This window comes from Panthera uncia, assembly GCF_023721935.1.
Source record: "Panthera uncia isolate 11264 chromosome D3 unlocalized genomic scaffold, Puncia_PCG_1.0 HiC_scaffold_8, whole genome shotgun sequence".
Taxonomy (NCBI): domain Eukaryota; kingdom Metazoa; phylum Chordata; class Mammalia; order Carnivora; family Felidae; genus Panthera; species Panthera uncia.
This window is the reverse complement of record NW_026057586.1, coordinates 47,272,690-47,297,717: the sequence shown is the minus strand read 5'-3', so window position 1 is coordinate 47,297,717 and position 25,028 is coordinate 47,272,690. Positions and strand designations below refer to the sequence as shown.

The following is a 25,028-nucleotide window of genomic DNA, read 5'->3' as shown; positions in this document are numbered from 1 at the left end:
ATATATATATATATATATGCATGTTTCATCATGTCTGAAAATGGTAGCTAACTTTTATTGAGTGTCTATTATGTGCAGGCATTGTATTAGATTCTTCACTACATTATTTTTTATCTCATTTATCGATCAAAATAGGTATTAATAGTGCAATTATTCACTTATTCATTCTGCGTATACTTATCTGGCACCTATTATGGGCCCAGGCACTCTCCCATGTGCAGGGATATAAATCATGTGCAGGGATATATCAGCCAAAGAATCCATGCCTTTGTGGAGTTTTCTTTTTTTTTAATTTTGTTTTCAATGTTTATTTATTTTTGAGAGACAGAGTGTGAGTGGGGGAGGGGCAGAGAGAGAGGGAGACAAGGAATCGGAAGCAGGCTCCAGGGTCTGAGCTGTCAGCACAGAGCCCAACGCAGGGCTAGAACTCATGAACCCAGGACATCATGACCTGAGCCGAAGTCAGTTGCTTAACCAACTGAGCCACCCAAGTGCCCTGAGTTTACATTTCCAAGGGAGACATAGATGAAGAAACTGAAGCTTGAAGGGTTAAGATAATAGGCCAAGGTTACACAGCATGGAGGCAGGGATCCAGCCAGGTCTTCCTGATAAAGCCTGTGTCCTTTGCACCCATTGGCAAAGTCTATATAAATTACCTAACAGTTCCATGATTCAAAGCTTAAATTTAGGGGAGAGCCAAATACCACATTTTCTTGATTCTATCAATTCCATGGAAGAGAAGACACCACACACACACATTGAGTTAATGACAATTTGGGGGGGGGGGGGCTAGCATAAGAATGGAACTTTGCTAATAGAAATATTTTAGTTTACCTCCCAATTCCAAAAACATTGTGTCTGTTTTGTTGTTTGTTTGTGTTTTAAATAGAAACTCAGAATCAAGGAAGTGTTTTTTAACTTAAATAAGGAATGGAGTTCTCATCACCAAATTATCTAGAATAATAAAGGCTCTCAGCCAAGAGAGTAGGTGTTGTAACTGCCCTCCATTGTTTAGGCTCATTAAATACAGCCCTGTAGCAATTAGTGCAAATGGGAATTATGCAGGCTTGAAACAGTTCAGTAGGCAATATTAATAAAATCCCCATTGATAAGCAAATTTGAAATTCTATGAGTTTTACTTTAAATTTGTCTTTGAGGAAATTAGCCAGAAATTAAGCAATATTTAATTGTGTGGTATCTTCAGGAACATAACTCTTGCATAAAGTTGATCCACCCCTGACTTCCATTAATGGTCGAACCACTGGCTTCTGTGTGCATTTTGTTCATCTGCCATTCATCGACAGGGGTAACGGAGGATTTTGTCGTCCTGGTGTCAACGAGGAGGGAGCAAGCTCTGCCTGCCTCCTACTTTCTCTGTTCTCATCCAAGCCATAAATATCTGTACTGAGACACACTCATTCTTGCAAAGCAGCCTTCCCCACTTAGGGTTACAACATCTCAAACGGAGAGTTCAAGGGTGGAGAAAATGTCAGATGGAACAAATGATGAGTTCTTTGAGTGTTTCTCCTTTTTCTCTTTATTTTGGGTAGGTGTGCACCCGGATATTTCGGGAACCCCCAGAAGCTTGGAGGTAGCTGCCGGCCGTGCAGTTGTAACAACAATGGCCAGTTGGGCAGTTGTCACCCCTTGACGGGAGGTAAGATGGACTCACACCTTTGTTAACCTGCATTTATCAATCTGGTTTTAATAGAATAGCAGGGGAGGAACCTAGGTAAATATTTTCATGAAGCACAATACCCAATGCCAGCTAACAGATATTTTGACAGCTTGGTTTGGTGAATACTTGGTTTGGTGAGTACAGTTTGGTGAATAACTTACTTCAGATAGCCTTTTTTTTTTTAATGTTAATTTTTTTTAACATTTATTGATTTTTGAGAGAGGAAGTGCAAGAAGCGGTGAGGGAAGGGACAGAGAGAGAGGGAGACAGGGGACCCGAAGCAGGCTCCTCACTGTGAGCATAGAGCCCAGTTGTGGGGCTTGAACTCACAGAACCATGAGATCATGACCTGAGCCAAAATCAAGAGTCAGCTGCTTAAATGACTGAGCCACCCAGGTGCCCCTCAAGTAGGCTTTTGTTAAAAAGATAAATTGCTTTTAAAAGTCAAGTAATTGCAGTCAGAATAACCTCAGCTCCTATTTGGTGATTTTGCTCAGATCTCCCTTGACATTATAAGGTTATAACATATCAGTTTTCTTCATGTGTGTATCTGAGGAGATCAACATATTCTTTCTTGAATATCAATCCATGTCTGAGATGTGGGTGGTATAACTGGGATGGATTTCACATACCAAGGAAAAGAATCACTAGGAGTTAGTGTGGGCTCATTAGGAACAACTTGGAAGGAAAAGGAAGATGATTTTCTTCCTTCTCCAGCAGAGAATATTAACGTGATTTATCAAGAAAATATCACAGATATAGTGTAATGCCAAACCTTAGATAAAATCTCTAATCTTACAGTTATGGACAAGATGAAGAACTACACCCTGAATGTATAGATTAGATCTGGTCAAGTGACTGCTCCCAAAGAAATATAAAGTAAATGGATTATTATCAGTCCAGAATGAGCTATCTTCTGACATGTGCTGCGCCTTAATCCTTGGCTCTATCTTGTTCAACACTTTTGACCTGAATGGGAATGTAGAAGGCATGCCCACCCAGTTATCACATGACACAAAGTGGGGAAAGATAGAAAATGCCTCCTGTGGCACATTTAGAATATTTAAGGGACTCAAGCGCCTAGAATAATGGCCGATTCTAAGACAACATTATGTTAGGGATAAGCCCATGGTCTTATAGTTGAATGGCATAAAAATAAGTGTGTGATAAGTGAGATGTGACTTAGTAGCAACAAGTGAAAAAGACTAAGGCTTTAGTCAGTAGCAAGTTCGTTATGGCTCAAGAGAGTAATATGGCCCCTAGGACACCTCATAGAATCTTCAGTGAGTTCTAGAGTCTAACACCAGGTGGTCTGCCGTTCCCTGGCATGCTGCTCGTGTAAATCCTCATGTCGGACTTCTGTCTCTAGAAGACAATAGACAAGCTACGGTTTGTTCAGAAGAAGTGGAGATACTGAAAAAACTTGGAACCATGTCACAGGAAGGATTGACAAACCAGGACAGTGGAAAGAAGACTTGGAAAGGATGTATTTGAGAGGCTGATTGATGTGTGGGAGAAGGGTCTGTTTGTTCTATGTGGCATAAGAAGTAGAACCCAAGGAATGGAAGCTAGAGGGAGGTCTACGTTAAGTCATCCTAAGGAAGAAGTGTCATGTGTTTAAAGATGAAAAAGACTGTTTTAGAAAAACATGAGTTCTGGGTATTTGAGGAGAAACTTCAACATCACACACAGCATATTCATGAGATTACTATCTTTACAACCGTCTTTTTCTTCTACTCTAATAACAGCAGCAAAGAAACCTGAAATAAGGATGGTGACTATTTGCTCCCCAAATGAAAGAAAACACTCATGCATCAGACTTTTTGTTTCTCTGAGGTTTTGCCCCCTCTTTTTCATTCTTTTTATTTTAATAATGTACAGATTCCTTGGTGGTCAACATTAAATCTTGTTAAGAAAATTGCACTGATAAATCAATCACCCACATGAGGCAAGTCCTCCCTGGGTTATTCAAAGTGCTGTGGGGGATTGTGAAGAAAATAAAACTGTTTCCTGGTCATAGGAAATTTACAGCTTAATTGAGGAAATAAAAGTGACATAACTATCCATAGAATTAAGAATGAGTAATTTTTAAAAAAAGGTGAGTGGGCTGCCTGAGTGACTCATTTGGATAAGCGTCTGACTCTTAATTTCCGTTCAGGTCACGATCCCAGGTTGTGGGATTGAGCCCTGTGTCAGGCTCCATGTTGAGTGTGGAGCCTGCTTAAGATTCTCCCTCTCTCTCTCTCTCTCTCTCTCTCTCTCTCTCTCTCTCTCTTCCTCCCCTTCCACCCCCACCCTAACCCCATTTGCATGTGTGTACTCTCTGTCTCTCAAAAAAAAAAAAAAAGATGAGTAAGAAAAACCCATGATTATATATGATAAATTAAAATGTCTACAAATATATAGAAAAGAGACGCTGATTGTCTTTGAGTGGTGGGATCAAGGGTGATGTTTTTATATTACTTTTCTGATTTTCCCAAACTTTCCATAGTGAACTTCTATTATTTATGTTACAATTAAACGTAGTTTAAAGTATATGTATATACACACAAAGTGTGGAATATTGCCTGCTGCTGAGAAGACAAAATGTGAAAGCCTCCTTGTAGCTTGTCTAGGAAAATGTCAAGCTTTGTGATTTCCTGTGGTGAAATTAGATTTTTTTTCTAGAGGGAAGGGAGAGGGCATTTCATTGTAAAGAAGCATGGTGCGGGGAAAAGAGTAGAAATGGAAAGAGTAAAGAACATCCAAGGAAGACCAGTAGGTTTTCTCTTACTCTAGTTGAGAACCTCAAAGTCTAGCTCATATCTGTGGTAATTGGCAGTGTGGGTCCACTAACATTGTGTGCATATCTCTCTCTCAGCATCTGTCACACTGTTGTGTGATTTATCTGCTTCCCCTGAGGGCCAGTAAACTACAGGACAGCAGGGATTTTTGTCTTCCTAGCTTCGTATTTCTTGTACATGGCACAAGGCCAAGGCACACCGTAGATGCTCAAAGGTGCTCAATGAATGTTTACTGAATGTTCTTGAATGATACTGGAAGAGAAGTCAATAGTTGTATAGGAAACTATCAAATGAAGAAAGCTTTACCACTAATGATTAGGGGGTTTTAATTAGATAAGAATATCATGACCTTTTATAGAGAAGAAAATGAATATACAGTCAGGGGCGTCACGAGAGAAGTTCCTGCAGCAAGACTGGTAAGAGATGGGAAAGCTCCCTGAACGATGGCACAGGTAAAGAGGGAGAAGGGAAGAGCCAACGATGCCAGATAGTTGGGTGACTAAAATCTTCTCAAACTAGCTTTTCTGAAAGCCAAATTAAAAAGCAGATGAAGAGGAGGTTGAATAACAATATCTACTTTGGATATTCCTTGTTTCAGACTGCATAGACCAAGAGCCCAAAGATGGCAGCCCTGGAGAAGAATGTGATGGTGAGAAAAGAACCCTCCCCACCCCCCCACCCCCCCCACCCCGCCTCCAGCTGTGAGGTTTAGTTTAAGATATGTGAACCTCGTGCTGGGATGTGCACTTTCCAGGTTGGGAAAGCCATGGTGGGAGGCGGTAGGGGGAGGACTTCTTAGGGTCAAGCCCAGCCTCTGTTAACTCACAGCTTTATGACCTTGGGCAAGTGACTGACTTCCCCAAGCCTCAGTTTAATCATTTGTAAAATGGACATAATAACTATATGTACCCCACAGAGTTGCTGGGGAAGTGCTTACAAATCTTACCATAATTCCTGGCAAATAGCAAGCTCTCGGTAAATAAAAGCTATTTATTATTATTTTTACACATACAAAATAAGTAACAAGTTGCATAGAATCACCATTTCTTCCAATTTTATTGAGATATAATTGACGTGCAGCATTGTATAAAAGTGCACAACGTAATGACTTGATGTATGTATATATTGCAAAATGGTTATCACAGTAAGTTAATAGCCATCACCTCACATAGTTAACAATTTTTTTCTAGTAATGAGCTTTTAAGACAGATTGTCTCAGCAGCTTTCAAATATACAATACAGTGTTGTTAACTATGGTCACCATGTTGTGCATTACATCCCCAAGGCTTATTTATCTTATAACTGGAAGTTGGTACCTTTTGATCCATTTCACCCATTTCCCCCACTCCACTGCTTCTTTTTAAAATGCTTCCTGTCCAGAGATCTCTCTTGGGCAGAATCTGCATCCCTCCCTGAGAAGTCCAGGATTGTGATTTTTGACTGTGATGATCTATGTGCATATTAACTGGGCTTTAAGCCCTCGTATTCTGTTTGCATTCTTGTGGCTTCAGTCCACGGCACATTTGCCTTTGATTGTGGCCCCTACAGATTGTGACAGCTGTGTGATGACACTCTTGAATGACCTGGCCACCATGGGTGACAAGCTCCACCTGGTCAAGTCTCAGCTGCAGGGCCTGAGTGCCAGCACCAGCACTTTGGAACAGATGAAGCACTTGGAGACCCAGACCAAGGACCTGAGGGTAAATACCCTATGCACCCAGCACAATGCTGGGTCCAGAATCGATACTTGGGGTATAGATACTGCATGAATGAATACCCCTCAAGCAGGAGACAGAGAGGTTGACTCCATTTAACGCTTTTTCTGATCCAAATGAAGACTAGATATTTACTGGTGGAAAATACTAGTGAACATACGAAACTAATACTCTAAGTGAACATTCTTTTTTAAAGTTTATTTATTTATTTTGAGAGAAAGAGAGAGAGTGAGAGAGAGAGAGAGAGAGAGCACAAGCAGGGGAGGGGCAGAGAGAGGAGAGACAGGATCCCAAGCAGGTTTCACTCTGTCAGTGCAGAAGCCCAAGGCGGGGCTTGAACTTGCAAATCATGAGATCATGACCTGAATGGAGATCAAGGCTGAATGCTTAACCAACTGAGCCACCCAAGAGCCCCAAGAACATTCTTTACTTAGTGAATGATTCTGGGCTAATTTTTCTTCTAGAGCCCTTAGCTGAGTATCTTGCATTCAAAAGAATCAGATTTGTATTAAATTGGTATTACTTCTCTAAATGGTGGAATTCTCTAAATGGTGGGCCTGGGGTTTTCTATGTTGGAAGATTTTTTATTTTGGGATTTTTAAAAAAATGAACCATGAGTTCAATCTTTAAAAATAGATATAGGACTGTTGGGGTTATGTTTCTTCTTGAGTGATATTTGGTAATTTGTGCCTTTCAAATACTTTTTTCATTTCATCTAAATTCTCAAATGTATTGACATGAAATTGTTTATAGTTTTTCTTATTATCCTTTTAATACCTGAAAAATTTGTAGTAATACCCTCTCATCCATTCTTGATATTGATAATTTATGTCATCTCTTTTTTTCTTGATTATTCTGGCTAGAGGTTTATCAGTTTTAATGATCTTATTTTATTGATTTTCTCCATTGTTTTTCTATTTTCAATGTCATTGATTTCTGTTGTTATTCATATTTTTTCTGCCTTCTGCTTGCTTTGGGTTTAATTAGCTATTCATTTTCTAGTTTCTTAAGATGAAAGCTTATCTTACTGATTTAAACCTTTCTTTTTCTAAATCAGCATTTAATGCTATGAATTTCCCCCAATGCACTACTTTAGCTGTATTCCACACATTTTGAGTTGTTGTGTTTTCATTTTTATTCAATTCAAAGGATTTTCAAATTTCCTTGGGACATGTCTTTGACCCCTGAATATTTAGAAATGTGTTGTTTAATTTCCAAACTAGGCATTTTCCAGATAACTTCTTGTTATTGATTTCTCACACAATTCTGTTGTGGTCAAAGAGCACACTTTCTATGACTCCAGTTTTTAAAAATGTGTTGAAGTTTGTTTCATAGCCCAGAATATGGTTCATCGAGTAGAATATTCTATGTGTGCTTGGAAAGAAGGTGGCCAAGAGGATAAGTAATAGGGCTAAAGTCCCACAGGGCCAGAGGCAGGCTCCCTAGAGGAAACTGAGGGCATTTCTGCCTATGAATGGAGACTGAAAGACAATCTTGAAACTGCCCAGTGCTCATTGTTGAGCAGTGAGTATATGAGAGACTAGGAAAGCTACAACCTTATGAGCCAAGACCTAGATGGACATGATTCACAAACCAGGATCTGTACTGGAATGTGATATCCTCAACATGACCATAATGTGCAAGTCCTAAGCTGCCAATATAAGACCTGGTTCTGGACTAGAGGATCTAGGGTGGGAATGGCGATGACCGTAAGATCATTGGTTAGGGCACAGAGAGTGCAGGCAGAAGTGGAGTTGCGTGTGTGTGTGTGCAATATTTACCTGCAAACATTGGGAAGAGACAAGTAACAGTACAAAAGACATCCAACAAAAGCAACCACAAGAGATGAGTTCCCTTTAGATAAAATTGGGACAATCTGAAAATTACTTTGAAGAGTAACAATTCAATAGAAGGAACAAAAAATTAGAATACTGTTAAAAACACTAGAAACCAAACAAGAAGAGGTACATATGAAAATGTTCAATTAAAAATTATGAAAATGAAAAAAAAATTATTCATTGAAGTAAAAGAATTCAGTAGAGGAGATAAACCCTAAACTGGACATAGTGAAAGAGGCTTTGGGGAAAGTTTAAGAAGTGCTGTTAAAATGAGGGCTGATTCCAAACCCATTAGTGCTTATAGCTGAGTACACAGTTGACCCTTCAACAACATGGGGGTTAGGGACATTGACCCCCTGCACGGTTGAAAATCTGCATATAACTCTTGACTCCTAACAGGCTACTGTTGACCAGGAGCCTTACCAATAGCATAAATAGTTAACACCTATTTTGTGTATGTATTACGTATTGTATTCTTACAATAATACCTAAGGTTTTCTAATTTTTTTTTGGCATTTCTAGGTTACATGGTCCATCTGTGAGTTTGTTTTAAATTGTTGCAAATCTCCAAAAGATCTTCTTACATATTTATTGAAAAAAATCCATGTATAAGTGGACACAGGCAGCTCAAACCAGTATTGTTCAAGAGTGAACTTTATATAGCAAAAAATAATACTAGAAAAATGGCTCTTTTTCATCCCATCAGGGTAAATTTTAGTCCATGATTTACAGGCTCTTAATATAGAGAGGAAAAAAGCCATTATTTTTTGAGAGAAAAAGAAGCCCCTGGAGTTACTCTGATGTCATGAATATAACCCTGCACTTCTTCAATGAAGGGCAGGGAGCCAGCATTTCAGTACCTGTCCTATGTGCCAGGCTCTGTGCTCAGTGCTTTATTTATGTCTTACAGAATCCTATAAGGAAAATAGTCTTATTTTCATTTAACAGGTATGTTAAAGCTAAGTAACTTGCCTACTATCACACAGCTTGCACATGGCGGGTTCTAGGACTCGAACCAAGATCAAATTCCAAAGGCCATGCTTTACTCACTGTACGTATTCTACTAACACTCTATAGAATGACATGCCTCAGTTTTCCTGTATTAAAATTAAAATAGAACTGTCTTCTTCCTAGATCACACATACACTGTGAAAATTCCTTAGGAAGAAGCGTGAGAAGGAAAACAACATTTATCAATGTTCATATGTATGTGACACTTGATAATATCATCAAAAAACCCAGCAGCTTAATATGACAATCCCCAATTTACTGATGAAGGAGATAAAACTCAAAAGCGGCAGACCTAGTGTTTGGACCTAAGCTATAAAGCCTGTGTTGTTCCCCCCAATGCTGGCTCTGTCACATGCAAGTTAATAGTATAGGTAATAGCAAGTTAATAGGAGGTAATAGTATAGCTTTTTCCTGTAAATTTCTTCAAGATATTAACAAGTTTTTTTCCCAAAAAAATTGAAAATAATCACTACTCTAGAGATTATGTGCAGAAATGTCACCCTCTAAAAGTAAGGAAACTGTTTAGTATCCCAAAAAACAGGGGACCTGGATTCTGATCTTTAAGCAATCAATGATCATCCCTACAGCATTCAATTAAATGAGCTCTCAGTTCCCTTCCTGCTAAAAAATTCTTTGAATCTGATGGTTCCTTCACTAAATTAGCCTCAGGCACTGCTTTTAGTATTACAATGTTAAATATAGGTTAAAAACAACTGAGCGTTTTGTAGAGTCTGGAAAGTAAGATATCGGGTAAGTGGTATCCTCATTTCTGTAAGGTTCGGTTACTATCTCAAGGAAAGTATCTCTTGTCTTTTCACGGTTATAAGTTTATTTTAGAACCATATCACAACTCACATCAGAAAGTAGACTCTTCAAGTAGCTGATTTCAAAGAACCAAATCATTTCCTGTGGACCAGCATCGGGCTTGCTAAACGAATCTTTCCATATCACCACTGGGATTACCAAGTTGATAGGACTTACTCCAAATTTCTGCTCTAATGTGAGATTAATTTTGCATTTTACTTTCAGAATCAGTTACTCAACTACCGTTCTGCCATTTCAAATCATGGATTAAAAATGGATGGTCTGGAAAAAGAACTGAGTAATCTGAATCGAGAGTTTGAAGCTTTGCAAGAAAAGGTAATGTGTTAGGTCAATAACGTTAACTTTCTGTTGTTGTTGTTGTCCTCAAAATATTGTTAGTTTCCCCCCCTCCACCCCCGGATCAACATAATTTGTTAGTAATCAATTTATTTTTCATATAGGTTCAAATAAATTCTAGAAAAGCACAAACATTACATAACAATGTTGATCGGACAACCCAAAGCACAAAGGAGCTGGACACAAAGATTAAAAATGTCATCCGGAATGTGCACAGTAAGGAGTTACTCAATCCAATTAAATATTTTTTTTATTACATAGCGTGTTCTGTGCCCCCATGCTCTGAAAGAATTTCTCCTTAAGAGTTCAATATTATGAAAAAGATCCTATAATGATACTGAAAAACTAATATGAACCTTCCATAAAAATCCCTTTTTTTTTTTTTTTTAGTAGTCTACTGGAGTCCAGAATTCCCAGTTTAATAAACTACTCGATATTCTCTAGTTCTCTTGAAGCAGATCTCTGGGACAGATGGGGAAGGAAACAATGTGCCGTCAGGGGATTTTTCCAGAGAGTTGGCTGAAGCAGAGCGCATGATGACAGAGCTACGGAGCCGCAACTTTGGAAAGCACCTGAGAGAAGCAGAAGCTGAAAAAAGAGACGCTCAGCTCCGTAAGGATGTTCCCAAATCCTTGTATGCAAACCATTCTAATGGGCTTGAAATACAGTGTGCAAAGTGCAATATCAGGTCCCCAGTACAGGTGGCTAGGTTAGTCATTTCAGCGTATATGACTTTTATTTTTTATTTATTAAAATTTTTTTTAACGATTACGTATTTTTGAGAGAGAGAGAGAGTCAGAGCGTGAACAGGGGAGAGGCAGAGAGAAAGACACAGAATCTGAAGCAGACTCCAGGCTCTAAGCTGTCAGCACAGAGCCCGATGTGGGGCTCAAACACACGAACCGTGAGATGGTGACCTGAGCCGAAGTCCGACACTTAACCAACTGAGCCACCCAGGCGCCCCGGTGTTCACAACTTTTAGAGCATGGTGTGAGAATGGGTAGCTCCTCCAGGCTACCAAGAGGTTGTGGAATATAGCATCTTACCATCATGCAAGAAAAAAAAAATAGGTTCTTCTCCTAAGATAACGGCACTGGTATTGCCTTTTCCTTATTAACTGCATTTTTATTCTTTCTTCATTCAGCTCCATTCAGCTTTCTCATTATATCATTTTTTAATGGCCACCCCCACCAGCACAGGGGTCTTGAATCACAAATCGATATTAGCACTACTATTGCAGGAACCAAAATCTGGTGTAGTAGAAATTAACAGAATATCTCTAAAGGTTTTACTTAGGAAAAATGCCTCATTAGTTCAAAACTGTGAGAAATAGAAGTCTGGTGCATATTTTTTCAAATACTGATCTTTCTTCTCCGGTGAAATGATGTGTCAGTGGTTAATGTGCAGACGGTAGCAGTTTTCTTTTAGCATTTGTATGGTTTAAATTTATTATTAGTCTTTGCTTTTGACGGAGGAGACAGGGTTAGTTTGCAGTTAGTAGTATTTAGTAGTAGTGTTAGTTGGTAGTGTTAATAGCAGTGTTAGGAGCACATGCTCTGTCCTCTGCAGATCTTGAACGTTCAAGTGCCAAGGCTGATTGGTCATGCAACATTGGGTCGGTCACCTAATTTCTTGGGCTCTCCATTTGCGTATCTGAAACATGAGACTGCTATCATTGTTTTCATGTGGTTTTGTGTGCCCACATAACCACAGCAGGTGCTCCATAAATGTTAGTTTCCTTTCCCATTCACTTGCAAGTTCAAGGAAAACCATGAAATGAGGAGAAACTTCATTCTTCCTCTGTAGACTTTATAGCTTAGCTTAGAGGTACTCCTCTCTCAAGTGGAAAACAAAAATGTGTTGTATTATAGTGCTGAATCGGATAAGGAGCTGGCTGGAAAACCACCAAGTGGAGAACAGTGCACTCGTCAAGAACATACGGGATTCTTTAAATGAGTACGAGGCCAAACTCAGTGATCTGCGGACCGCACTACAAGAGGCAACTGCCCAGGCAAAGCAGGCCACTGGCCTCAACCGAGAAAACGAGAAGACTTTGGAATCCATCAAGGTGGGTTCACAGTCAGAATCTGCACACTTTTCTTAATGACAAGGATGAGGGGGGCAGGGATCTTTACCATTAATAAAGCGGCAGAGCCAGACACCTGTCTGTATGTCTAGTCTGTGCACACCTGTCTGTACGGCAGATGCTAATCAAACAGGAGTAAGGGATTAAATGCAAAACCAAAGTTATTCCTCCTCCCCAGTCACCAGAATGGATTGTGAACTTAAACCACAGAGAAAGCAGAGCAAATTGCTTTAGTCCTGCCCCTGGCTGACAGAGTGCTGGAGGAATAATGCTGCCAAGTAGATGAGAAATTAAACCAATATTGTTATAATTAAATCAGAGTATATAATATATGCTTTAAATAACTGATTTTTTGTGTCAGCTGTGTAAACATCATTATCATAATCACTGATAAGGGCATTTTAAGCCATTATCTTACAGGAAATAGATTAAAATACAGGCCTCATGCAGGAGCTGCAGAGACAGAATCTGGAGCTTGGGATTCTATAGTATATTTTTTCAGGGGTGTACACTGTATGCTGAAACAGCAACATAAATGTGAGGCGTTATTAAATGACAGTAACATCAAAGTGGAGTAATGTAGGACTGACCCCCCAAAAGAAGAACTTGTCAAAGAAAACAAATAATATCTTAGTCGATGGCAGTATGCTTAATTCCCAAGGCCCCGTTAGGCGGCTGTTGGAAGTCACTGATGATGCCAAGGGAAGGGTGCGTGATCCGATTTTATGGGTGTGTGAGCTTTGGCGGCTCCTAGCTTGGCCTTCTCAGATCCCATGTACCCTCTCATTGAAGCGCCTCTCCAACCTCACAGGGCCTGGCATGTGGGGCGTCGCGATGATGGGTGCTGCTTTGTTCAGGAAAATCCCTCATGCTGCCTCACAAACCACAGCTTACTTACCTTTCCACCTCACTGGCCCAGTTGCCCCCAGTTTAGAAAGCTTCTGCAATGATGCGAACTATTGTTTCGTTGGCATGTAGTTTGAGGAAACCATGACAACACACCCACGCGGCAAAGTGAACTGATTTCCCCGCACTTTCTAGTTGCCTAGATGATCTTTCGGTTTCAAGAAAACATTATGACTCCGAAACGACTTCTGTGCTGTTGTGCAGTAGATATGCCTGTGCTTCCTGGTCGTATACCATGTAGTTCAAACAGATTCTTCTTCTTCTTCTCGCCAGAGACAAGTTAAAGAAATGAATTCCCTACAGAGTGATTTCACCAAGTACCTAAGCACTGCAGACTCTTCCTTACTGCAGACCAACACGCTGCTGCAGCTGATGGGGAAAAGCCAGGAGGTAGAGGCAAAACTTGTTCTCTGAACACTGAAAAACATTCAGATTCTATATGAGGAAACTATGAACTGGGTTAACATTTTTTTTTTCTGCAATACATGTCTTTTAGATGGAAGGAAATAAACCAAGATGTTCATTACCGTGGTGCTACCCTTGGGGCGTGGGGGGTGTGAATGATGTGTCCTCTGTATGTCTATTTGTATTACTTAATTAGCCCACAGTGAGCAGATGTTGCTTTTGTGATAACAAAAAAAATTGGAATGCTGTTTTTAAAATATCAGGCATGCTTTTATTAGCAGAACTTATTTAGGACTCATAATAGGTTGACCACATTAGCAGCCCAATGGGCATTTTGCAAATATCTTTTGTTATCGCTATTTCTAGAATAGGAAAAAAAAAACATTTCGGTTTAATACAACTTTATGCTAATGATGACAGTGTGCTTTTATAAAATTTATCAGAAGGGGTACCCACCCTAAGAAAATTGTTCAAATGGTGGTAAAACTTGCAAAAATGTTATCAGTGCCACTACTGAAATAATGCATCCTGGGAACGTGAAGTTTATGACAGAGTTTGAGAAAATGGTATATACATTCTTTGCTTAAAGTGACACTGTCTCTGTTTACTTGAAAAAAATAGGAATATGAAAAACTAGCTGCCACTTTAAATGAAGCAAGACGTGAGCTAAGTGACAAAGTGAGAGAACTTTCTCAGTCCACCAGTAAAGCCTCCCTGGTGGTGGAGGCAGAAACGCACGCGCAGTCTTTACAGAAGCTGGCAAAGCAGCTGGAGGAGTGAGTGACCCCCCAGGTCTAACCGCAGGAGCTGCTGGACCTAGTGTGAAAGCCTCCCTGACTGAGCTGGGGCTCCAGAATAGGGCAGGGGGGCGGGACCCAGGGCCCGGGTCCGAACCCAAGCTGCCCTGGGGGTGTGATTCCCAGATAGATCCTTGCCAGCGCAGGTCTCCATTTGCCAGATGAGGAAGCTAATCAAGGAGGCTGGGAGGGGGAGGTGAAGGGGCCTTCAGCCGCAGGCAGTAGAGGCTGTTGGAGCCCTTCACCCACACTGTCTTCCAGGATCAAGAGGAATGCCAGTGGGGATGAGCTGGTGCGCTGTGCAGTGGATGCTGCCACCGCCTACGAGAATATCCTCAACGCCATCAGAGCAGCGGAGGACGCGGCTGACAAGGCCACTAGCGCATCTGAGTCTGCCCTCCAGGTGGGCACCCGCACTGGCACCTTTTCTGGATGCACTCTGGAGACGACTCATTGTCTTACTTTCTTTTCATATGCACTGAGGAATGTAAACAAGCCTTAGTTTAAAAAAATTTTTTTAACGTTTATTCATTTTTGAGACAGAGAGAGACAGAGCATGAACGGGGGAGGGTCAGAGAGAGAGAGGGAGACACAGAATCCGAAACAGGCTCCAGGCTCTGAGCTGTCAGCACAGAGCCCAACGCGGGGCTCAAACTCACGGACTGCGAGATCATGACCTGAGCCGAAGTCGGACGCTCAACCGACTGAGCCACCCAGGCGCCCCAATAAGCCTTAGTTTAAATTAGAACTTATTATATAGAATAGACTTGAACTTGCTCTAGATGTGGATCGTTTCTGTGTTTACGTGACTGTTTTGATAGATGTAGCGCAGTTTTAAAAGCCATTTGTGAAACCAGATAGAAATTCTACCGATTACCAATGTTGAGCCAAGATGAGTAGTGTATCGTGCTTCTTTCTAGGTATGATTTTAGACCATGATTAAGTATTGGCATTTCACAAAGAAGAGGGAAATTTTTGTACGCGATTTGGTAACCATTTATTTCCTGTCATTTGCCTTAACACCTCGGCATGTCTTGGAGTCCTGTGTGATCTTACATGTACCATATAATATTCCCATATCTAAGAATAAAGCATAAAATATTAAATATCAAAGAATTAGGGGATAGGCCTTCTTGAAGGTTAAAGACTTTTGTCTTCCAAATATTAAAAACTTAAAAGCAACTCTTCTCTTTCTTCAGTTATTGAAGAGGGTATTGTACAAACAACAGGGAGAAAATGAGACAGGTATCACATGATTTGTTAGTATGTCACCAGGGAAGTGTCTACCTCCCCAAGCCACACATATCTATGTACAGCCCTAACTGTATCTTTTCAGGAACAGTCCTTTTAAACTTCCCCCTTACCTTTGAGCCTCATCCTTTAAAGATTGAAGATAAGGGCTTTTAGAGTAGGATGAAAAAATCTTACTCCACATTTCCTAAGGAATGCTACATGCTTAAGGCTGGTAAATGCTTTGCTTTCAGACGGTGATAAAGGAAGATCTTCCAAGAAAAGCAAAAACCCTGAGTTCTGACAGTGATAAACTATTAAAGGAAGCCAAGCTAACACAGAAGAAGCTACGGCAAGGTATTGGAGCCTGGCGGGGAAGGGGAGGCTGGGATAGCCAAGGGTTTGAAAACGTCCTGTTAAGACCAGGAAAAACAGCAAATTCTGGAAGCAAATGTGTGATATATTTAATAGATTTGATGTTTCCGCCCATATTCTAACATATACCAAGTTAACTAGAACCTCATGAATATACATAAATCTCAAAGGTAATCAGTGACCATGGCATTGGGAACCTACACAGCATAGAGGTATGTGCAGGGCTGGTCTCTCATTTAAGGCCCAGATAATAGTTTCAGGTCACCAGAGCTTCAACGTTTCTTAAGTCCTAAAATGCTAGTAAGTAAAAGTACCAAAAATTACTACTACTATGAAGCATGAGAATTTTTGAATCATACATTTTATCTTTGAAAATTTCCCATGTATTTAATTTTTTACAAAACAATTAAACCATCTCAATCTCACCAAATTCTGGTGTTCTGAAAATGGTGTTTCTTGATTTTCTCCGGTCTCTTGTGTTCATTCATGGCCAAGAAACTATGTCAGCATTTTTGAGTGACTAGATGCCTTCTGACAGTAATATTTATCTTTTTTCATGTTTAAAAATTAAATACATGAAAAATTACCTACCAAAAATATGTATTAACAAAGAATGATTTGCTTAGCAAATTGCAGGAATTAAAATTTCCTGGTGTGACATCTGTTCCCTTTACAAAGTATAAGCTAAGAGGTGAGGATTGTTTTAATTAGGGTTAGGATGCTAACTACATTGATATTTTTTCTTTTGTTTTTAACCAGCATGCTTCTTTTTACCTTTTGATCCCCTTCACCCCCTGGGGGCTTGGGCAGCCCCTAATAGGTTCCTTGTATTTGGGGAGTGTTTTTAGATTCCACATATAAGAGAGATCATAGGGTATTTGTCTACATTGTTATTTAAATCAGTCCTGGAATCACAATTTAAGCCGTGTATCATCACTTTGGCCTTAAAGCATTCACTGGTCATTTTCCATTACCTCAAAGTGGCAATGTTATCAGCTAGGAATGTCTGTGAACTCCCTCCCTTTCACTGAATCCCCTTAAATATATCAGTTTGGAAGTGGACAGAAACAAACAATGCCTACTTTGTGAGTGCATTTGCTTGGATGAGGCTGTCTCAACAGCACTTCTTTATTATACTCTGAAGAGGCATCATTCATTCATTCACTCATTCATTCAATAAGTATGACTAATATTAAGCCCAGACTAGTGCCAGACAATGCACATCCCTTTCCTTCACTAAGCAGAGACGTTTGCCCTGACCAAAGTGGAAGTCGAACTGCCTCTAAATGACTAAGCCTCTCACTTTGTTCATGATGCATTTCCAAGCAGCTGGATGCCACAGGCTCAGGTATACTCCTGGCCTCTGGAACTGGAGGCCCCTGGAACTGTGGGTCTAGGCACCTATAGTGAACATCTCTGAGATTCAGGTCTGCTCAATGCTCTGTAGATGCTGGCTACTTCAGGGGCCACCAATACCAATGGAGGATCAAAATCCATAGGGTAATTGCCTCATGATGCTTTATTTAATTTTAGAAATCAGTCCGGCTCTCAACAACCTACAGCAAACTCTGAAAGTTATGACAGTTCAGAAAGGATTGACTGATACCAATATCACTGCCATCCGAGATGACCTTCGTGGGATACAGAGAGGTCAGTATCTCCCTACCCACCGTACTTGGCTTCTTTTGTCGAGCATTCAAGATACTTACACCTCCCTCTTTTTGTGTGCTTTAGATGACATCAGTGATATGATCAGTAGGGCAAAGAGCATGGTCAGAAATGCCAACGACATCACAGATGAAGTTCTAGATGGGCTCAACCCTATTGAGACAGATGTGGCAAGAATTAAGGATACCTATGGGAGCACACAGAGAGAAGACTTCAACAAGGCTCTCACTGATGCAGATAACTCAGGTATCAAGCATTCTTCAGACAGAACATACTATCCATTTTCTCCATTGTTATGCACTTTGGTCAGTTTATGTGAATTCTTCCCTGATAAAGTCTGAAATTAGAAATTAAAATATTAGGGGCGCCTGGGTGGCGCAGTCGGTTAAGCCTCCGACTTCAGCCAGGTCACGATCTCGCGGTCCGTGAGTTCGAGCCCCGCGTCAGGCTCTGGGCCGATGGCTCGGAGCCTGGAGCCTGTTTCCGATTCTGTGTCTCCCTCTCTCTCTGCCCCTCCCCCGTTCATGCTCTGTCTCTCTCTGTCCCAAAAATAAATAAAAAAACGTTGAAAAAAAAATTAAAAAAAAAAAAGAAATTAAAATATTAGAAAACCGCTTCACATAACACCTTCAAAGAATATGGGTATTCTATTAGAAAGTCTAGGTGGGATTTTTTTTTTTTTAACCCATTGACGTTGGTATTGAGTTTCCCTTTTTTAGAGTGGAGATATAGGTCCCCTAATCATGAGGTATTAAATTACAATTGATATTAAGGTTCAAAAAATAAAGATTTATCTTCTTCTGTAGTGGTTAAGAAAGATGATTTGATATCTAGACTGCAGGATAGAATCCACGATGTATTTAGGAAAGGTATCACCTGACTCTGAGTCATCCTGTCCAATATTTGGGACCCAAACGGGACCCAGCATTGACAAATGCTGTCAATGAGAAGATCTGTATTTAACCTTTTCTCAACTCACAATTACAAATTTCTGTTCTGTAATGTCATCAACAGTGAAGAAATTAACCAACAAACTGCCTGACATTTTGAGCAAGATTGAAAGTATCAACCAACAGCTGTTGCCACTGGGCAATATCTCTGACAACGTGGACCGTATCCGGGAGCTAATTCAGCAGGCCAGAGATGCTGCAAATAAGGTAGGTGTGTCCCCACATTGCCAGGCACTAAGCCTCCTTCTTTGAGAGGTTAACACATTCATCAAGAAAGGGAAGGCGTTTGTTTACACGGAAACTGGTTGTCTTTCTTGCTCTAATTCTTTAGTTGTTTGAAATGTGAAAGTTCACTTCCTCCTGTCATCCTTCAAAAGTGCATATTACCTTCATGCCCTAAATGATTTGGTATGTTAGGGACCTGAAGCAGTTTCCTCCCCACTGAGTTTATGCAGGCAGGAAGAACAGTTCTCCTCCACGCCTCACCTGGTGAAGTGTTATTGCAAGTTCAGGTAGGGTTCTGTGAGCAGAATGTGCTGATATGATGCTGCACAGGACCCACTTTCTTGTTATAACTTTAAAGTTATAGAATCCACCTTTATTGAGGGTGGAGGAATGGTTCCTATCAGCGAGGGCAGTGTTCTAAACACAGGATTATAGCAAATTTTCTTCACTGGAATGCAAATTCATCAGCCTTTGTTATTTTAACTTGACAGTTACTTGAATTCCTGACACTTCTCTATCAGAATTTGTTTTGGCCTAAAATAATACTAATGAAACATCTTGCTTTTTTCATCCACCCCCTGTGAGATATTTGCAGACAGAGGGTTGAGAAGCCAAGTCAGAGTATCACTACCCTAAAGGCACTGTGGTTGATTTCTCGGTTCACTATTTTTAGAGAGCCCTGATGCACTCATTTTTAAGGACTGTAATAAAAGCAACCATAACATGTAACATATTAATGGGGAATGATTCCTTAAAGAATTTATTTTAAAAATATTTTTGAAGTATTATATATCTACTGCGCACCAGGCACCATGCTAAGTGTTTCCACACGTTAGCTCATCTGCACAAAAACCTCCTAGTTGCAACTATGATAATAATAGCGATTATCATTTCTGGCACAGAGAATTAGATGCACTTCTCATAGACCCCTGGCCTATAAACAGGAAGAACATGGATGCTTTATTACCCAGCCCCTAAAACAGCTTCATGAGTTTATAATCCAGGTCTAGGAGTCATGCACACTCCTTTGCTCTTTATCATAACAACTGGGAAAGGTAGAGCTGAAAGGATTCGCGTCAGAGGCACAGGCTACCACTGCGAGCACACCCCCTTTCCTCACAGGAGAATGGTTAATGCTCTAGATCTTTTCCCTTGTAGGTTGCTGTCCCCATGAGGTTCAATGGTAAATCTGGAGTTGAAGTCCGGCTGCCGGATGACCTAGATGATTTGAAAGGATACACATCTCTTTCTTTGTTTCTCCAAAGACCTGAGTCAAAAGAAAATGGGGGGACTGAGAATATGTTTGTGATGTACCTTGGAAATAAAGATGTAGGTATTGCTTTGACATTTCTCTTGTTTTTAAAACAGTATGGTTTGGGAATTTTTTTTTTTTTTTTGAATGTTGGTTATATATTTGCTGCCTGACCACCAAACTTAGTGGTCGAAAACAACAGTAAATATTATTTCATGCTGTTTCTATGGTACAATGTTCAAAGTAGCTTAACCCAGATGATTCTGATTCCGGGTCTCTCTAATGAGGTGTCTGTCGAGATGTTGGCTGGGGCTGCAGGTATCTGAAGGCTTGACTGGGGCTGGAGATTTGCTTCCAGTTTGGCTGACTCACACACCTCATAAGTTAGTGATGGTTGTCGGTAGGAGGCGTCTTCCATGCCACGAGGTCCTTTCCGTAGGGCTGCTAAGTGTCCTCATGACATAGCAGCAGGCTTCCCCAGGAATGCTGTTGGGGTGATCGAGCCGCCATCACCCTAGGGAATGCCGCTATTTGTGGGTTGAATTGTGGCCTAAAACAATATGGTTTTTGAGGCGCGTTGTCACCAGTGTGTCAAAACTTCCTGGCTTCCATTGGTGTAGCAGGAGAGAGTCCCACCAACACATCAGCAGACTCTACCACCTCTGATGGCACCACAAGGGGGTCTTCCATCAATCACAGACTGTTACCTGCTGGCCTTATCTGATGGAGAGGCCTTGCCCAGTGGGTTCAGCATGTGGTACATGTGTGTGTACACGTGAGCACGTACACACCAGGGGTTAAAGATGAGCACCCCTCCGTACACAACCGGGGCGGCAATATCAAGGTTTCATGGAAATCAACAGTGCTTCTTCCTCACAAAACTGTGACCCTGTCCTTGTCAGAATGCCCAGACCCTTAAGTCTGCAGGGGTGGGACCATGGGTGGATGAGGACCAGAGTGAAATGAAGCCTCTCCTGCCTACTTAATGCCCATCTCTTTTTAATTCTAAATTCTTTAAACCACAACTGCTACAGACATTTTGAACAGTTCATTTTAGCTTTTAGCCCCTCCTCTTAAAATATATTTCTTCAACTTAAGTGTCAGAGGAAAAGGTAATCACTGGCTGGGTTAGCATACAATGGCTATGGGGGAAAAAATGTCTGAAACATTGTTCTGGAAAATTCTAGTCAGTTAGAAAGTTGGCTGTCATTAGTGGATGTGGTATTTAAAGATTCCTAAAACTGACACTATTATTAATCACTCTCTCATGCTTTGAAGTGTTGGTACTTTATCTGTAGCTTTGTTATGACATGACTTTCTGCTTTGTATTATAACAAAACACACATTACTTTATTCCTTCAAAATATTTGTACCATCTACCTACAAGGTGCCACATCCTGTATTTATGATAAACAAAAATTGTTTCCTGAATGTAAATTTCATGTTGTGTATATATTTTACCACAATTTGAAAACTTCATATGTACTCTAAGGTGCTGTATTCTAACAGAGAAGACAGATACATACGTAGCTGACTGTGATAATACAGGGTTCTAGATGTTACAACAGAGGCATAGCAAAGTGCTAAGAGATCATTGCATGGTACAGGGAGAACAAAAATGGCTTATCTCCCTTACCGGACTAAACTCTAGTGGAGACCTGAGTTCATATCTGGTTCATCTTTATGGCAAGTGCTTGGCAAATATTTGGAGATTTGGCCAACAGGGGAGTGAATACATGAGTGCAATAAACCAGGAGCAAAGACAGTGCAGACATTATTAATTAAATGTTCTGTCTGTATCATTCTGTACAAGGAGGTACCTCATTTATTTTGTCTTCCCAAGTCTTATTGTGTAAAACCCATTAGATATTTGAAATACACTCTCCTGGGATGGGGAGTTCAGAGAAACAGTGTGCGTGTGAAGTACACTAAGGTGGCCTTTCTGTCTCCAGGCCTCCAGGGACTACATCGGCATGGCAGTTGTAGATGGCAAGCTCACGTGTGTCTACAACCTGGGAGAACAGGAGTCTGAACTCCAAGTGGACCAGAGCTTGACCGAGAGCGAAACTCAGGAGGCGGTTATGGACCGGGTGAAATTTCAGAGGTACAAGTCCCATTGACCACTGCTCTTTGTTAATCTGACCCACACTCACCAAACTCCCATTGTATGTACCGCTGAACCCCATTTTTAGTATCTTGGCTTTGACTTGTTCAATTTTTGTGTAATTTTTAAATATAATCTTGTTTATTTTTAAACAGAATTTATCAGTTTGCAAGCCTAAATTACACCAAAAAAGCCACATCCAGTAAACCCGAAACACCCCAATTCCATGACATGGAGAGTGGAAACAGCAACACCCTCCTCAACCTGGACCCTGAAAATGTTGTATTTTATGTTGGAGGTTACCCATCTGACTTTAGAGTAAGTGTCAATGTTATTTCACTGAGTGAAAATATTTAAATTTTAATTTGGTGTAATGACCTCACATCTCTATTTTAATTATCCATTGTATATAAAATGAACTTAACTATATATTCTTAAAGCATATCCAGGGATAAATGCTAACAGTTCTTGAGCACTTCCTCTGTGCAGTGATCAAGATGCAAATAGATTAATTAAAAAAAATTTTTTTTAATGTTTTATTTATTATTGAGAGACAGAGTGAGACAGAGCATGAGCACGGGAGGGGTAGACAGAGGAGGAGACACAGAATTTGAAGCAAGCTCCAGGCTCTGAGCTGTCAGCACAGAGCCTGACGTGGGGCTCAAACCTACTAATTGCAAGATCGTGACCTGAGCTGAAGTCGGACGCCCAACTGACTGAGCCACCCAGGCGCCCCAAGTAGATTAATTTAAGAAGGCATTACTATTCCCATTTCACGGATGAGGAAACTGAGACAGAGGGGTTTAATAACTTGCCCAAGGTCAAGCATCTGGTGAATAGCAAAGCCAGGGCCTCTGGCTCCAAGGTCCACATTCTTAGCCCCTAGGCTGCAGGGATAGTTAAAAGTGATGGATTCATACTGCTCTTGATCGACCTGACCACTGTCCTTGGTTGAATTAGATTTTCGGTTTCCTTTTTTTTAGCTTCCTGCCAGACTAAGGTTCCCTCCGTACAAAGGTTGTATTGAACTGGATGACCTCAATGAAAATGTTCTGAGCTTGTACAACTTCAAAAAAACTTTCAATCTCAACACAACTGAAGTAGAGCCTTGTAGAAGGTAAATAAAACCAGGCACTAGTGTCTCTGTAACTGTGATTTTGAGAACTTGCAGCTGTCTTATGTATAATAAATGGATGAGCCAATAGGATGCTGTTGATGTCACTGATAGCTTTAGGCCAACAGATCTTAAATTATGATCGCACGCCACACTGCTAATCCACTCCTAAAGTTTCCTCATTTGTATAAAATATTGGAGCGATAGAGTTTTCTCAATTTTGAAAAAAATAAACCCTTCTTAAATGTTTGGTGCCTCCTACCACAAAATATTCAGTAATAGATGGTACCTGATTCAGGCACAAAATTATATATTGAAGTTGCAAAAAAAGAAAAAAAAAAAAAAATGTTGGTCCATGAAGTGCACCATGACTTTCTAGGTACTCTGACAGCTAGACCTTTTTGAAAATTGCTGTCTTGAGCTTCCTGACTTCCCTATAGTTAAAAGGATTTGGACAGACTATTTATTACTCAGTATAAAATTATGTTTCAAGTTAATAATTTTTTATGTTTCAAAGTCTTCAGCTGCTAGGCCACATCTTCCTAAGTAGATGGTTCCTAAATAGACAGTTAAGAGGAGACTCTTTAACTATTATCGCTTTAAAAAATATTTATTTATTTTTAAAATTTATTTTTATTTTGAGAGAGAGGGAGAGAGCATGTGTGCGTGCATAGGGGTGGGGCAGAGAGAGAGGGAGGGAGAGAGAATCCCAAGCAGGCTCTGCACTGTCAGCACAGATCCCGATGCGGGGCTTGAACTCTCACCCGCTGTGAGATCATGGCCTGAGCCAAAATCAAGAGTCAGATGCGTAACCAACTAAGCCACCCAGGTGCCCCTTAACTGTTAGCTTTTTTGAGCTAGGGTTTGATTATCATAGCGTATAAGAGCACATCCAGGACAAATAGCTGGCTATTTTAACATTCTAAAGATGTTTTCTCTTTAACAAAATCATGACAGCTACGTCGCATGGGCTTTGCTCTGGTTTTTAGATGGCAGCATCTCCTATTAATAAACCGTCTTGAGTGGTGGTCCTTTGCTGCTGTGTTCTAACCTGTGATCTTTGATGTTGACAGGAGAAAGGAAGAGTCAGACAAAAATTATTTTGAAGGTACAGGCTATGCTCGAGTTCCAACTCAACCAAATGCTCCCTTCCCAACCTTTGGACAAACGATTCAAACCACCGTGGATAGAGGTTTGCTGTTCTTTGCAGAAAATCAGGTATTCTATGATAAACATCCAAACACTACCCAATATTTCCATTCAGTTAAGCAACTTCGTGGTAACTGGGTTATTATAAATAACTAACTAGATCTGAAAAAATGTGCAGATGTTACCCACATCTTTTCTCTCGGCCCAATGCTGTTTTTTTTGGCTATGGGAGTATACGCAGGTAATCGGGAGTTTGAGAACATGCCACCGAAACATGCCATTGTCAGTTTTATTCTTTGAAAACTGCTGTTTGCCTAATAATCAACTTATTCTGCCTGAAATCATGTGATGACCTCCCAGGGTCTCTGAGAGCCAGACTGTTTGACTTCCTGCTGTTTGCATCTTAGTCTGGCTCTCGCCAGACTGTGCAGAATTACATCCCTATTGGCCTGATTCCTGGCTTCCCAAGACATGGAAGCTTCTCTGTTTTCAAGCAGCTGTGGTTTCTGGAGGCCATTCTTCAGTCTAGTTTGGAGAAATCCGAAGTGACTCTCCAAGTCATGGTCAGTGCCATCTGCTGG

The 25,028-nt window shown here is 40.5% G+C and overlaps 1 protein-coding gene across 2 annotated transcripts in view; it reads left to right on the top strand.

The window, feature by feature from the left end:
* The window catches only part of LAMA3 (laminin subunit alpha 3), a 279,507-nt gene that overhangs the window by 219,362 nt on the left and 35,117 nt on the right, over window positions 1-25,028 (top strand). For both annotated transcript variants that reach the window (XM_049619625.1, XM_049619626.1), the window contains 19 exons: window positions 1,551-1,657; window positions 5,060-5,110; window positions 6,010-6,161; window positions 10,055-10,165; window positions 10,291-10,402; window positions 10,631-10,798; window positions 12,058-12,254; window positions 13,452-13,568; window positions 14,205-14,359; window positions 14,642-14,783; window positions 15,865-15,967; window positions 17,519-17,635; window positions 17,720-17,899; window positions 18,668-18,810; window positions 19,987-20,157; window positions 22,033-22,184; window positions 22,340-22,502; window positions 23,168-23,301; window positions 24,372-24,516. In XM_049619625.1, coding sequence (XP_049475582.1) covers window positions 1,551-1,657; window positions 5,060-5,110; window positions 6,010-6,161; window positions 10,055-10,165; window positions 10,291-10,402; window positions 10,631-10,798; window positions 12,058-12,254; window positions 13,452-13,568; window positions 14,205-14,359; window positions 14,642-14,783; window positions 15,865-15,967; window positions 17,519-17,635; window positions 17,720-17,899; window positions 18,668-18,810; window positions 19,987-20,157; window positions 22,033-22,184; window positions 22,340-22,502; window positions 23,168-23,301; window positions 24,372-24,516 — 2,620 coding nt within the window. The remainder of the gene's footprint in view (window positions 1-1,550; window positions 1,658-5,059; window positions 5,111-6,009; window positions 6,162-10,054; window positions 10,166-10,290; window positions 10,403-10,630; window positions 10,799-12,057; window positions 12,255-13,451; window positions 13,569-14,204; window positions 14,360-14,641; window positions 14,784-15,864; window positions 15,968-17,518; window positions 17,636-17,719; window positions 17,900-18,667; window positions 18,811-19,986; window positions 20,158-22,032; window positions 22,185-22,339; window positions 22,503-23,167; window positions 23,302-24,371; window positions 24,517-25,028) is intronic.